This window comes from Pithys albifrons, chromosome 9 (assembly GCF_047495875.1).
Source record: "Pithys albifrons albifrons isolate INPA30051 chromosome 9, PitAlb_v1, whole genome shotgun sequence".
NCBI classification, from domain to species: Eukaryota; Metazoa; Chordata; class Aves; order Passeriformes; family Thamnophilidae; genus Pithys; species Pithys albifrons.
In genome coordinates this window covers 35,205,137-35,219,890 of record NC_092466.1, presented here as the reverse complement: position 1 = coordinate 35,219,890, position 14,754 = coordinate 35,205,137, and the positions used below count along the sequence as shown (strand labels likewise).

The 14,754-nt window shown below is 60.6% G+C and overlaps 1 protein-coding gene across 1 annotated transcript; it reads left to right on the top strand.

Moving 5' to 3' along the window:
• Positions 1 to 759: 759 nt before the first annotated feature.
• ADAM8 (ADAM metallopeptidase domain 8) lies at positions 760 to 13,777 on the top strand. Its single transcript, XM_071563632.1, has 21 exons — positions 760 to 917; positions 2,149 to 2,258; positions 5,363 to 5,439; positions 5,683 to 5,761; positions 5,865 to 5,941; positions 6,659 to 6,845; positions 7,261 to 7,326; positions 7,428 to 7,496; positions 8,379 to 8,548; positions 8,635 to 8,716; positions 9,326 to 9,474; positions 10,039 to 10,216; positions 10,915 to 11,004; positions 11,708 to 11,903; positions 12,096 to 12,195; positions 12,276 to 12,453; positions 12,568 to 12,645; positions 12,733 to 12,817; positions 12,953 to 13,058; positions 13,162 to 13,408; positions 13,527 to 13,777. The coding sequence occupies exons 1-21, from the start codon at positions 845 to 847 to the stop codon at positions 13,689 to 13,691; spliced, it is 2,562 nt and encodes an 853-aa protein (XP_071419733.1). The 5' UTR covers positions 760 to 844; the 3' UTR covers positions 13,692 to 13,777.
• The last annotated feature ends 977 nt before the right edge of the window (positions 13,778 to 14,754 follow it).

The following is a 14,754-nucleotide window of genomic DNA, read 5'->3' as shown; positions in this document are numbered from 1 at the left end:
AGAGAAGTGTCTCCCAGGGACAAGGGGTGACTGAGACACGTGCCAGGGGCCAAGAGGCCTCAGGGGTAAGAGTGGGAACCTGGGGACATGTGGGAGGGCTGTGGGGACAGGGCTGAATACTCCTGGTGGTGACCTGCCTTTCCTCTCCCTCACTCTGTCACAAGGACCTTCTGGAGGGCGTTGGAGGGAAAATCCAGGTTCTCTGTGCTCCACAGTCTAGAGCTGGTCCTGCAGCTTGGCAAAGGGAGAGATCGAGAGGGTGGAGGCCATCAGCAAGCACCGAGTCTCAGCAGAAGTCAGAGATAGTTCTGAAATACTCTTTTCTTAAATCAGTGCCCCATGGCCCCCCATGATGCCCCACGACACCCCTCAGGTGTCACGTGAACCCTTCCCCCATATCCTGGAAATCCTCCCTGGTGCACTGGATCCTTCCCAATTCCCCTCGGGCGCCCATGATGTCCTGTGGGCCATCCCCAGTGCCCCACGGACCCTCCCCGAAGCCACATGCGCCCTCCTCAATGCCCTACAGACCCCCACGCCGCCCCGCAGATGCTCAGTGGACAGCCCCCTAGTGCCCCACGGACATTCCCCCGATTCCCCGTGGACAGCCCGCCGTGCTCCCCGGACCCCTGTGATGCCCCACACCACGCCCCGCGATGCTCCGTGGCCCCTGTCCAAGACCCCACGGCCCCCGGTGATGTCCCGTGGTCAGCCCCCGGTCCCCCCCGCCGTGGGCGGCCCGTCCCGCCGCCCCGCCCCGTCCCGTCCGCGGGTGTCGGTGAGTCACGACGGGCGGGGGCTGCCGGCGGCGCGGCGAGCGGGGGCACGGCGGGACCTCCGAGCCATGGCCCCGCCGCTCCTCCTGCCGCTGCCGCTGATGGTGATGCTGCCGGCGCTGCTGCTGCCGCCGGCCCGAGGTGAGCGGGGGGTCTGCCGGGGAGGTGGCAGCCACGGGACGGGGCGGGCGGGGAGTTTTTGGAAGCGTGCGGCAGGAGCCGGGTACCGGTGGGATCCTCGGCGAGGGGCAGGGCTGGAGGCAGCGGGATGGAGGCAGCGAGATGGAGGTACCGGGATGGAGGCAGCGGGGTGGAGGTACCGGGATGGAGGTACCGGCGGATGGGGATGCTTTCCCCCGCGAGAACGAAGGGGACGCGCGGGGTGGCTCTCGGAGGGGAGAGGTCTCGGCAGGGCACCGCTGTTCTTACCGCCCCGAGGGGAGGGATGATGGGTAAGGGGCTCTCGGGGCCAGGCCCGCCCGCACGGGGACACACCCGGTGCCCCCCGGCCCCGCCGGTCCGTGATGCACCTCGAGGAGCCGAGGGGGGTTCGCCACCGGCGGCCCGTGGCGAGCTGGGGGTCACCCGTGACTCAGCCGGTGAGGGGGCGTCTGGTTCCCACCCGCGGGCGAGCGCCGTGGGCACCCCCAGCCCGAGCAGCGTCCGAGCCCGAGGGTTGGGAGCTCGCGGGGAAGGCGAAGAGTTTACGGCAGAAATTCTCCGTTCCGGCATCCAAGGAGAGGCTGGGAGGGGGCTGAGCCATCCAGGCACCAGCCGCTCTCCCAAACAGCCCCCACAGCCGCCAGACGCCGAGTCACACGCGGTGGCATCACGATGGGGAGCTGGAAAACCTCCCTCTGTATTGGCGCACCGGGGGCTCAGGGAGGGTTTCCAGCCCCAAAGGGACTTGCCCTCCCCCAGGTGATGCTGAGCTGTCTGTGGGCGCCGGGCTGGGTGTGGGGTCGCTTGGCACATCCCTGGACCCGTCAGGGAGTTGTGCTCTCAGCAGGCACTTCGGGACTTGCTATTTGGGCTCTTCCCTGTGCCTTCATTTTGGCCACTTCCATTGCCCCCAGGCTTCAGACTCAAGGGAACAGCTGGAGCTGTGCCAGGGCAGGGTCAGGTGGGATCTCAGGGAAAGGGTCTTCCCCCAGAGAGGGCACTGACCAGGCTCCCCAGTGCAGTGGGCACAGTCCCAAGGCTGCCAGAGCTCCAGGAGGGTTTGGACAATGGGACAGGGTGGGATTTTTGGGATGTCTGTGCAGGACCAGGAGTTGTGGTGGATGATTCCTGTAGATCCCTTCCAGCTCTGGATATTCTGTGACTCGGTTGTTCCTGGGCATGCAGCTCAAAGCCCTTTGGCTTTTCCCAGGTGCCACTGCCAGGCTGGAGGACACACTTGCCCATGTTGAGAAGTATGAGACGGTGACACCACGTGAGGTGCCGGTGCCTCGGGGAAAGAGGGACCTCTCTGCCCCTCCAGTGAGTAGCATCGATCAGACCAGCTTTTCCGGGCTGGTTTGGGTCCAACAAGGACCTGCAGAGAGCAGGGTGGACTCTTGGAGAGTGGGGGCAGCTTTCTCCAGCACTTTCTTCAGAGATGTGACCCAGCAGTGTCACCCCTTGCAGCCTTGCAGTGATCTTGTGACATTTGGTCTTTCCTCAAGGAAGGGTTTGCAAAGCCTGGTGGAGCTGTAAGCACTTTTCTTGCTGTGTTTGCTGAAGTTGGGGGTTTTCTGTCCTTTGGGAGAGAGAAATAAGAATCAGAAAGTCACAGAAATCCACATGAAAGCAAGCCAGTGCTGTTTTTCTTGGGAAACCTGGCAATTTGGGGGAAGGAATGGGGTTTGAGTCAGGAGTTTGGAGTGCTTGGTGTTGACGTCTGTAGGATGATGGGCTTGACCTCAAAGATACTTTCCTCGTTGCCTTAAAGGGAAATTGAGCCAATTTTTTTTATTCATTTTCTAGACATGAAAAGCGCTGATTTTAGCGCCTGAAGGGACGGACGAGCTGGGGACATGTATTCCCTAGTGCCATACAGCACGTTCCTCTGTGATTCAGACCCTTCCTGATAAACCAGCTTCAAAAACACTCCCCGAAAGCATCTGTTTTCCATGCTCTAGAAACCTAAACTTGTCCACGAGATAAACATTCCCCAGGCTATTTAGAGACGCCATCTGTGCCGGGCGCGCCGGGCGGCTCTGCACCGATCCCCCCGGAAAAGGGAGCTCGCCCAGCTCGGGATCCCTCTGGAGAAGACATCTGCCTTGAGCTGTGTGCTTTGGGACTGCCATGGGGCTGTCTGCTCAGTGGCCCCTGCATGTGGACTTGGCTTGGGTGGTCCTTGGAGCTCCCAGACCTGCTGTGTTGAGGGAATGAGGTCTCCTGCCTTCCAAGCCGCTTTCCTCCTCTTGGAGAAAAGTGGAGTTTGTCCTCCTGGTAACCTGGGTAGGGAAGAGGTTCTCAGCATGGTTTGACCACCACCAAGCCCCTCTTTGATGTGAAGGTGGGTGCTCTCTGTGCCTGCTCCTCCTGTAGTCATATCTGGCTGGGCCAGGAGCTGATTCCTGGTTCGGAGCAGACAGGACAGGTGGGTTTGGTCCATCAGAGCACCTGCCCAGGTGAGGGTTGAAGTACACTAGCTCTGGTTTTGATTCAATTCAAATGTTCATCCCTGCAGACAGGGTGGACACCTGGGTCCTGCAGAGCAGGATCCCCTGGATAGCAGCCTTCCCACGAGCTTCTCAGCAGGGGCACATGTGGCAAACCTGAGTTCTTAATGGAAAGAAACCTGAAAAAGTGGCCCCTGTCCCTACTGCAAGGCCCATTGCCCCTTCCCACCCAGGGAAGAAACACCCCATGCTGGGGTGGACGGGACATCCTGTCCCCATCCCCTGAAAGGTCTCTGGGTCTCTTGCTGAGGGCAGCTGGAAGAGATCCCTCCTCTCTGTGCACGTGGCCGTGGCTCTGCTGTGCTGGCTCAGCATGACACGGGGCTCGCAGGGCTGCTCCCAAAGCCTTCCCATCTGGAGCCCTTGCACAGCCCATGCTAATGAGGAAGGGGGTGATTCAGAGCAGCTTTATCAGAGCTTTTTGCTTTAAACTTGCCCTGCGGTTGTCTCCAAGAGACGGTCCCTGACCCACCACCCCCTTCCAAGTGCTTTCCTACCATTCCTTAAGACCTCTTCTGGCCCTGGCTTTGCCAACAATAACAAAGGCTCTCTTTGTTGGCAGACGTGGCCACATCAGGGGGAGACGCTGTTCATAAGAGAAGAATTTTCCAGGGACCTGGGAGTGCACTGGCACACCGCAGGGTTGGGAATGCAGACCAGGTAGAATCGAGGGCAGCTGAATGACAGGCAAACCCTCTCACCTGGCGCCACTGGCGCTGAGTCAGCCGCAGCTCCTTGCAGGATGCACATCATCCCCCTGGGAGTGCTGAGCCACAGGATGACGGCGGGTGCTGTCATCCTCCCGGGGAGAGGCAGCACACCTCATCCCTGAGGAATGCTGGCCCCGTGGGAAAAGCTGGCTTTGCCTTTGGCTCGGCTCTCCACACTTGGATGCTGTAAGAGCTGAGGATGTGCCCTCCGGAAAGGTGGATGTGCCCTCAGGAGAGGTGAATGTGTACTCACAGGAGAGGTGGATGAGTCCTCAGGAGAGGTGGATGTGCATTCACAGGAGAGGTGCATGTGTCCTCAGGAGAGGTGGATGTGCATTCACAGGAGAGGTGGATATGCCCTCAGGAGAGGTAGATGTGCCCTCAGGAGAGGTCTCAAGGGGGCTGAGAAGGTCCCTGGTGTCAAGCCTGACATGAGACGCTATGTAAGGGACTCAGTCTCTCCCAGGGACCCCGAGGGACAGGACCTCTGGAGGTCTGTGTCCCAGCCCCTGCAGGTGGAGATCATTAGGTATCCCAGAGGGAAATATTTTTCTGTAGAAACATCTTCATTCTGAGGGCTGAGGGCTCAGCTGGCTGAGCCACAGCCACCCTGTCCCAGCCACAGTGACAGGAGGTTGGGCCTGAGATGCCTTGTGGTCCCTTCCACCTGCACGTGGGGATCTGGGTCACAGTGATTTGCAAATCTGCTCTCAGAGGGTGAGGAGAACCAGGGGAAGGTTGCTCTGTAACTGTGGCATGTTAAATTAGTCAGAGAGGAGGAAGTCACTCCTGATAAGATCCATAGGGGTCTTTTGTGGTTCAACTGGTGAGTAAGAGCTGAACTCAGCCCCCAAAAAAGGAGCTCTATGACTGATGAGTAGGAAACCTCAGCCCCTGGCATGGCCAGCTGCAGCCATGTGTCAGACACGGGAAATCAGGCTTTGCTGACTCCATCTCTTTGCGGGTGACCTGTTCTTCATCTCAGGATGTGCTGGGGATTTGCACTGTTGCCCACATGCTTTCTTCCTTCTCCTCTGATTTCCTGTGTCTTTGCTGGATGCCTGCAGGGTGAGCAGCCAGGCTCCCAGTCCCACAGCTGCCCTCAGCAGGGCACATGCACACCCCGTGGGGGCCAAGGGGCCTCTCCTGTGTAGCTCTTGCTCCTGGTGGTGGGGGGTCTCTGATGACATTCTGTTCCATGCAGAGCATCTACCCAGACCGTGTGCTCTACAGCGTCCATGCCGAAGGCAGGGAGTACCTCCTGTGGCTGGAGAAGAACAGGTGAGTGTAGGTGGGCACAGCAGGTAGGCTGGAGGGGGTGCTTTCATCCCAGCCTTGCCATGAACATCCATTCTTTCAGCTCTGGTGTCACTGCACCAGTGACCTGAGCCTCAGCCCAGGGCAAATTTTCCCTCACTGCCAAACCCATGCAGAGAGGTCATGGTCCCACCAAGCTCACCCCAAAGCTTTCTATCCTGTCCCCAAAAGCAGAGTCACTGCTGACACCCCTTCTCCATCCTGCAGGGCACTGCTGGGGCAACACTACACTGAGACACACTACTCTGCCAACGGCACGGAGATCACGGAGAAGCCAGACACTCAGGTACAGGCTGGTTCAGGGAAAGCAGCTTTCCCACTCCTGTGGGGGCTCATCCTGCCCACAGCTGGTGCAAACCCCCTACACCTCTGCTCTCTCCCGGTGGCAGGATCACTGCTTCTACCAGGGCCACGTGCGGGGCCACACCGGCTCAGCAGCGAGCATCAGCACCTGCCATGGGCTCAGGTAGGACCCCTGGCCCCAGGGCACTGCCCCAGGCTGCAGGACAGCCCCCAGCCCGGCCTTGGCACATAGCCATGGTGAGCTGGTGTGGCTGAGCACAGCCAGAGCGGTGCTGATGGAGGGAGAGCTCAACCTTCCCTGGCGGAAGAGGAGAAGACATCCCTTTTCCTGCTGGAGGTGCTGACCCTGGCTTGGTGCCCAGCAGGAAGGGCACATGGAGCTTTGGGGGCTGACTCACGGCCATGGGGTGAGACTGGAGACCTGAGCAGCACAGGAGCTCCAGGCAGGAGTGCCCTCCCTGGGCAGCAAGGCACAGCTTATCCCTGATCCATCGTGAACAGTTCAGCCCCTGCACCCCGGGACATTCCTGCTGCCCGAAGTACCAGATACTCCCTGTGCTACCAGCCATGGGTGCTGTGCCACAGTTTGCCCCCTCCCAGCCCATCAGCCAGTTTGGCAGCTGTGTTTTCATAGAATCATCAAATCCCAGAATGGTTTGGGTTGGAAAAGGCCTTAAAGATCATGTAATTCCACCCACCCTACCATGGGCAGGGACACCTTCCAGTAGCCCAGGCTGCTTCAATCCCCAGCCAACCTGGCTTGGAACGCTCCCAGGGATGGGGCACAGCTCGCAGGCACTTGGCAGGGCTGTGTGTAGGGGCTGCCTGCGTCCTGTTGGATATCTCCCCAACCTGAGGCCCTCCCTGTCTCTCCCTGCAGTGGGTTTTTCCGGGTAAATGAGACCCTGTTCCTGCTGGAGCCGCTGGAGGAGGCTGTGTCGGGCCGGCACGCGGTGTACCGAGCCGCTCACCTGCGGGGCAAGCGCCGCACCTGCCGCGAGTCCGGGGACATCCTGCAGTACGACCGGGAGCCAAAAATTCCTGCAGCCATGAAGCTCTACCGCTGGGTGAGGGGTTGCCTTTTTCCTCCTTCCTGAAGCTGAGTTTGCAGGAATTTGGGTCCTGTGGAGTCCAGTGGGGGTTCCATGCCTTTGGAGATGCTCCTCTGTGTTGTTGGTTGGACACCCAAACACAGGTGGCTCCTGATGGGAAGAGGTCCTTGGATCCTGTGCCATCAGCAGGAGCAGGAGCTGTGTGATGTCTGCAGAGCCTGTCTTGTGCCTTGTCCCAGTGGCAGGCTTGGGTTTTCCAGCACATAAGCTGGAAGATGTCTGAAACACCCAGCAAAGCAACATCAGATTGCCGAGCAAGGAGACCTGCTAGCCTTGGAAAATACCCCAGGATCCAACATATCCCATGGCAAGGTCAACTGCCTGGCTGGGCAAGCTGCAAGCTGAACACCACTTTCCTCTTTCCTCGCAGAAATCAAGGCCGATACACAAAAGTCCCCGCTATGTGGAGCTGGTCCTGGTGGCAGATAATGAGGAGGTAAATGGGGTGGGGCCGAGCTGGCTCTGTGGGTTCACTGTCATCCTCTGCAGCGAGGAGCTCAAAGCCAGCCTGGAAATCCACCTGTGTCCTTCCCACAGTTCAGGAAGCACAAGGACTTGCGCACCGTGCAGAACCGCATGAAGGAGATCGTGAACCACGTGGACAAGGTGAGCCCAGGGCTCTGGGCCTGCTGTCCCAGCTCCCACACACATCCCACAGTGCCAGCGTGGACAGAGGTGGCAGAGCAGAGGCTGGCGTGGGTGTGTGGTGGAGCTGCAGCTGCTCTCAGTCCCATGAGTGAGCTGCTGCAGGGTGACCACATCCCTTGGCCAGGGGGATGTGCAGGGTGGACATGACGACAGGTTCAGCTCTGTCCATAAGGGAAGGGAGCGAAATTTTGTCCTGTAACCTTTGGGAGCACATCCCATGGCCACTCTCAGGGTGTAGTGGGTGCTACCAAGGAGAGGGATGTGTTGGGCCATGGTGGGGTTCCTGCTTGCCTCCCTTGTTGGCTGGCAGCGTGGGAGCAGCATCCCAGCCTTCACCAGTCAAGAGGGAACCCAGAGGTCCCGTGCAAACCCTGCCTACATGTTCACCCCTTGTGGTATTTATTGAGGGTGCCAGAGCTGATACTATGCAGTGAGGGGGTTTCTGGGCTTGGCTGTGGTTCCCTGGGGATGTGGGACCAGCTGATATTGTGCAGTGAGGGGGTTCCTGGGCTTGACTGTGGTTCCCTGAGGGACGTGGAACTGATACTGTGCAGTGAGGGGGTTCCTGGGCTTGACTGTGGTTCCCTGAGGGACGTGGAACTGATACTGTGCAGTGAGGGGGTTCCTGGGCTTGACTGTGGTTCCCTGAGGGACGTGGAACTGATATTGTGCAGTGAGGGGGTTCCTGGGCTTGGCTGTGGTTCCCTGAGGGACGTGGAACTGATATTGTGCAGTGAGGGGGTTTCTGGGCTTGGCTGTGGTTCCCTGCGGGACGTTGGACCTTCCCCCACTGCTGCAGCTCAAATCCAAACGCTCTCTCTGGGCTGTCTCCCACCCCAGCTCTACCAGCCTCTCCGCCTGCGGGTGGCCTTGATTGGCCTGGAGGTGTGGAACCACAAGGACAAAATCATAGTCAGCCCCAAACCAGAGGTGACCCTGGACAACTTCCTGCACTGGCGGGAGTCGGAGCTGCTGCGCAAGAAGCCACACGACAATGCTCAGCTGATCACGTGAGGACAGGGGCCACCACCTCGCTGCCCTCCGAGCCCTGCTACCCCCCAGGGCATGTGGCCACCTTGGCATCTCAATCCCACAGGGGCATCGACTTCCACGGCAAAACTGTTGGACTGGCCAAGAAGATGGTGATGTGCACCAGGGACTCGGGTGCTGTCAGCCAGGTGGGTCCCAATGGGAAGGGCAACAGAAGCCCCACAAACTGCCCTTCCTGCATTGTGTTTTCCAGAGCCACTCTTCCCTCCACTTTTCCAGCTTTCCCCCTCTTGCAGCCTTAGGGCTGGATTTGGTCCCTGGCATCTCCAAACCTTGAGTGACTGACCCCCAGAGAAGTGTCAGGGCTGTGGACACCCAGCTGGGTACCTGTGGATGGCTCTGATATACCTGCAGAGCCTCCCACAGCAGCTCTGTGGACACAGGGCTTCTCCCATTGCCTGTCAGGTGGTTAGGACTTGGTTTGCAGCTGTCCTGGCTGTGCTCCTCCTCCCTCCCCAGATCTGTGGGAGCAGGAGTGGACAGCTGTGGGACCTGTGGCAGTCCAGGCCCTCCAAAAATGATTGTTTGGGAGCAGCTGCTTTGTCAGAGCTCACTGACAGCCCTGACAGCCCAGCCTGGGGTTCTTCAGAGGCCGTGAGACCACGTCCAGCTTTTGTCTTCCCTTACCTGAGCATCACAGTGTGAGGGACCCGGCACCAAGCCCTGGTGGGTGCCATTGAGATGCCATAGAGAAACCATGACAGCATTTGAGCCACACTGCTCTCCTTGTCCCACAGGATCACAGCACGAATCCCATCGGTGCCGCATCCACCATGGCTCACGAGATGGGACACAACCTGGGCATGTCCCACGATGAAGAAGTTCCCGGCTGCCACTGCCCTGTCTCCAAAGCTGACGGAGGGTGTGTCATGGCAGGGAGTGTTGGGTGAGTGAAGGAGAGACGGGAACGTCGAGGTGTCCTTGGCACTGTCCCAGTGGGGTGAAACCCGTGAGATGGGTCAGGTCTCCACTCCACTCCACTCCACCCCACTCCGCCCCACACCACTCCACACCACTCCGCTCTACTCCACTCCACTCCACTCCACTCCACTCAACTCAACTCAACTCCACACCATTCCATCCCACCCCACTCCACACCATTCCATTTCACTCCACTCCACACCATTCCACTCCACTCCATTCCATCCCACCCCACTCCACTCCACTCCACTCCACTCCACTCCACTCCACTCCACTCCACTCCGCTCTGCTCCACTCCACTCCACTCCCCATTCCACTCCACCCCACTCCGCACCATTCCATTTCACTCCACTCCACACCATTCCACTCCCCTCCATTCCATCCCACCCCACTCCAGTCCACTCCAGTCCACTCCACTCCGCTCCACTCCACTGTAGTTGCCTCTGAGCCTCCTGAAGGCCCTCCAGCTTCCCCTTGGGCTGGTGGGCGCCAATCTCTGCTCACGACCACCTGGTTTGTGCCTTTCCAGCCTGGTTTACCCCAAGCTCTTCAGCCGCTGCAGCGAGCAGGACATGTGGCAGTTCCTCGGGGACCCTCGGACCAGCTGCCTGCTGAACGCCCCCCGGGCAGACGAGCTGTACGGGGGGCCCGTGTGCGGGAACCTGTTTGTGGAGCGGGGAGAGCAGTGTGACTGTGGCACACCAGAGGTAGGGGTGCCCCCCAGGAAGCTGGGAAGGAAGCTGGGTGGCAGGGACCTGAGACCTGTCCATCAGACTCTTTCCTTGCTTTGCAAGGCTCATCTTCCTTGTGTTCCTGATGCTTCTGCTGAAAAATAACTTGTGGGGGATATTCACTAAGCAGGCTCTGTGCCCCCCTGTATGTAGGCTGGGATTTTAGCCTAGGAAAGCTGGATGTTCCCCCTACATTTATTTCAAAGAGATGGCCCAGGAGGGGACATCATGGCATGTTGTCTTTTCAAGGGCTGCTCGCAGCTGTTCCTCATACCTGTCATGGGAAGGATTTGAGACAAACAGCCGGGTGATGCCTCTGGGGGATATCCCTGGTCACAGCCCTGTGCTGGGACCTGAAGGAATGCTCCCCTAAATCAGAGAGGACAGAGATCCTTCTGTTTTCTCCTTCCTGGAGATGTGCCAGGAGGCCCAGGTCAGGTCTCATCCTCGGAAAAATCCCTTCTGGTCCTTTGGTTTGGTGTTGGTGATGGGGGCAAAGAGGGAGCAGGAATTGTTCCCACCTGGAATGATGTTGTGGTTTTGCCCTGGCCTTCAGCCCATGGTGGCTACACTGCTGTTGGCATCCAATGACATGGCAACCTGGTCCCCTAGAAGGGAAAGAAGGGTCTTCTGGGAGTCTCACGGGAGGTTTTCAGTCCATCTCTGTCTTGCAGGAGTGCTCGGACCGCTGCTGCAATGCCACCACGTGCCAGCTGAGAGAGGGAGCCGAGTGTGCCCAGGGGGAATGCTGCCAGGACTGCAAGGTACTGCTGCCCATGGGGGACCAGCTCAGCAGGGAAGGGAGCTGGTGGGTGCACACTCCTGCCCCAAGCTCTGGCAGTGCTTCCCAGCACAGGTGAGGTGTGTCCATAGCCCACCACAGAGCCTCAGCAGCAGCCTGCCCAGAGCCAGGCACCTAATGGTTTGGTTGGGAATCCTGCTTTCCACTGGCTGCTCTCACATGGACAGTCAGCATCTGGGGTGGGAAGTGGCTGGGAAGGTGAAGGACCCTCTGTTGTGGCATCCCAGGTGTTCTGACTCTGGTAGGTCAGGGGCAGGGTGAAGGGAGTTGAAGGACTGGGCAATATTCAGTAAGAGATCACCATGGCCCATTCCTGACCCAGGGAACCAACCAGCCTCTTCTGCTCCACTTGTCCAAGGGAGAGCTCCTGCATTGTTTCCAACAGGAGGCGTAAGATACGCCTTGATGTGAAGAGACAAGGATGGAGGAAGAAACTTGGGCAAGCCCAGACTAAAGGCAAAGGAGGGACTTAACCATGAGGCCTGGGAGTGTCTCTCTGCTGTGCAGCAGCTCAGTCAGTAGCAAATATCTTTGGATCAGAGTGTCTGGATCCATGGGATGCTGGGAGACGTTTTCCAGTCTGGGGTACAGCTGTGTGCGGTGCCTGAGTAGCTCAGGAGACATGAGAGCACCCAGGCAGCGCTGAGTTCCCCTTCTCCGTGCAGGTGAAGGCTGCAGGTGTGCTCTGCCGCGCCAGCAAGAACGACTGCGACCTGCCCGAGCACTGCAGCGGCCTCAGCGCCGAGTGCCCGGAGGATGTGTTCCAGGAGAACGGCGTCTCCTGCCAGAATGGCAACGGATACTGCTACAACGGGGGCTGCCCCTCGCACGGCGAGCAGTGCCGCGCTCTCTGGGGTGCAGGTAGAGGCCCCCCCTCCTCACCCCAAGTGTCGGAGGATGTGCCCGCAGCCCCTCGGGCCGGGACATCGCCCGACTGTGGTTCCCTCCTGCATCCCGAGCTGGGGCGCTGCTGCTGATCCTGAAGCGTGTCCCGCTGTGCCAGCGCCGCCAGCTTGCTGCGTGTCCGTGTGACCCTTTCCATGTGTCCCGCAGAGGCCCAGGTGGCTCCCGATGTCTGCTTTAAGCACAACAGCGAGCATCACCTCCACCTGCACTGCCTCACCGAGCACGGGAAGCAGCCCTGCAGCCCCAAGTGAGGACCGGGGGGCGCGGGGGGTGTCCCTGCCCGCCCGACCCCCGCGCCGCCGGTGCTCAGGGCTGCGTGTCCCGCAGGGACGTGAAGTGCGGGACGCTGCTGTGCCTGAGCGACAACTCGAAACCCATCCTCGGCAGCGGCTACTTCTCCTTCGGCCACTACTCCTTCGGCCGCTTCAATTGCAAGGCGGTCATTGGCGAGGTGTCCGCGGAGCTCCGGCTGGTGCCCACCGGGGCCAAGTGCGGGGAGGAGATGGTGAGCGCTCTGGCCGCCGTGCCAAGGCGAAGGGGGGTGGGTGGCGGACCCAGGGAAACTCAGAGGTCCCCAGCCTGCTCCGGGACAGCCTCCGAGCCCCCTGCCTGCCCCCAGGTCTGCTACGCCGGGCGCTGCCAGAACCTGCTGGTCTACGGCGACAAGAACTGCTCGGCCAAGTGCAACAACCACGGGGTACGCGGGGCGATCGCCCTCTCCCAGAGCTCAGCCTCGGAGCCTCCAGCATGTCCATCACCCTGACGCTCTCCTCCTTCACCCCAGGTGTGCAACCACAGGCGGGAATGCCACTGCGACCCTGGCTGGGCAGCGCCCTACTGCGAGCAGGAGATTTCGGGGATCGCCACAGGTAGGAGCGGGCTCGCCGTGCCCGGTGCGTGTCCCCAGGAGGGAGCCGGGGACGGGGCCAGCCCTGCCGCGGTGCCGGCGGGTGCTGCTCCATCCCCACGGCGTGTCCCGACTCCAAGCGCCCCGGTGCCCACAGGGAGCAGCAGCGTGGTCCTGGCGGTCGTGCTGGCCGTGCTGGCGCTGGCCGGCACCCTGCTGGCCATCGGCGTGGTGCTCCTCCGAGCCAGGAGCTCCCAGAAAGGGTAATTCCCTCCTCTTCCGGCCCGCTCGGGGCTGAGCCCCGGCCGCACAGGCTGAGCCCGACGTGGCGCAGCCCCGCAGCCACCCCGACCCTGTGCCCCGCAGCAGCTCCAGCGGCACCGCCACCGGCCTCGCCAACCCGCTGTTCCAGGAGGGTGGGCGCACAAAGGGGTCCCGCCGCCAGCTGTCCCGCCACGACATCGGCCAGCCCAGCCTGGTCAGCAGCACGGTGGCCCCACGGGGAGCCCGGACGCTGAGGCTGGGCCACTCCCCCAGCCCCGCGCTGGCTCCGCAGCCACCGGCACCTGCCCTCCAGGTGACACCTCCTGCCTCGCCGCGATGGCCCCTGCAGGTAACCACCCCCCGGGCTGGCCCAGGCTGGCGGCTTGGGGGGCCCTTTCTCTGCCTCCCGTCCTCCTCCGGGTCCCCTCGGTGCCCAGGTGAGGGACTCGAGTGTCTCCTCCCAACAGGTGAAGCCGAAGCCGCCCAGCAAACCTCTCCCGGCGCTGAAGGGCAGGGTGCTGTGCCACGACGAGGGGCTGTCGGGGCCGCCCCTCCCACCGGCACCCCCCTCGGCCTTTCAGAGAGGCGTCCCCCCAAAGGTGGCCCTGAAACCGCCACCAGCCAGGAGGTGACCAAGGACGCCGAGGAGTGGCACAGCCGGGCGGGTGACACGGCTGGGCAGCCACGGTCTCACTTCCACCCTTACTTGAATTGCTGGCCGGACCCTCCCCCGGGGGGACACCAGTGTTTACAGATCCTTGACGTGCCTTACTGGGCTCTGCAGCCTCGTGGCTGTCCCGGGGAGAGCCGCCAGCCAGGGCTTCCCAAGGAAACCAGGAGCGGGGACAATGCCAGCTCTGGTTTGGATGCCAGCTCTGATTTGGATGCCAGCCCCACGCTGGTCCAGACTCTCCTGCGCCCTGCGAGCCGCTGCCTTCTCTCCTGACGTCCTGAATGTGTCCTGCTCCTCCTGCCCCTTCCCTGCTGGGGTCATGGCAAGGAGCTCCTGGAATCCCGGGCACGAGGAGCACAGCTCTGTGGAGACCATAACCTGGAGCACTGCCCAGGCTGGGGACATCACACAGGGAAATGTCACCAGGGGCTTTGGCAGAACCAAGCCAGGCCTGGCTTCCCCACAGGGCTTTTATCTCTCAAGTCATTCCTTGGAGTTACTGAAAGGGAATTTCCTGGGAACCTTTTTACTGCAGCCATTAATTTATCACCCTTATGTGACCATTTTGAGCCACCTGCTGTGAAAACAGGCTTCCCATTTTTGATATAACTAAGGTTGAAGGCTTTTATACCAATAAAGACTGAAAGTAGTGGTGTCACAGGGTGTCTCTGGGCAGGAGGGGACAACAGGGTGGTGACAGCCAGGGAGCTATGTGGGAATCAGGCAAGAAGAGGGAGGATTGGAGATGAGTTCCCCAATCCTGGGCCAGAGCAAAGGGAGCCAAAAAGCAGCACGTTCTGCCAGTCACACAGAGCAAGGCTGTCCCAGGGGCTGCAGGATGCTCCAGGGAGTCCCCCCGTGCTCAGCACCATCCTGGCTGTGGTTTGCTTTGAGCAGAGCCTGCTCAGGGTGGCCAGCACTGCAGCTGAGGACACCCACACACTGCAGCACCACTGCAGGGTGAGAGGTGGAGGAGGACCCCTCTCCACTGTGACACCAGCCCTAGGACACATTAAGTCATC

Excerpts from the sequence above, each read along its gene's own strand:
- ADAM8 (XM_071563632.1), top strand. The coding sequence starts at position 845 with ATGGCCCCGCCGCTCCTCCTGCCGCTGCCGCTGATGGTGATGCTGCCG. Across the intron at positions 5,942-6,658 it reads AGCACCTGCCATGGGCTCAG|TGGGTTTTTCCGGGTAAATG; the intron begins GTAGGACCCCTG and ends CTCTCCCTGCAG. Across the intron at positions 12,818-12,952 it reads GATTTCGGGGATCGCCACAG|GGAGCAGCAGCGTGGTCCTG; the intron begins GTAGGAGCGGGC and ends CGGTGCCCACAG.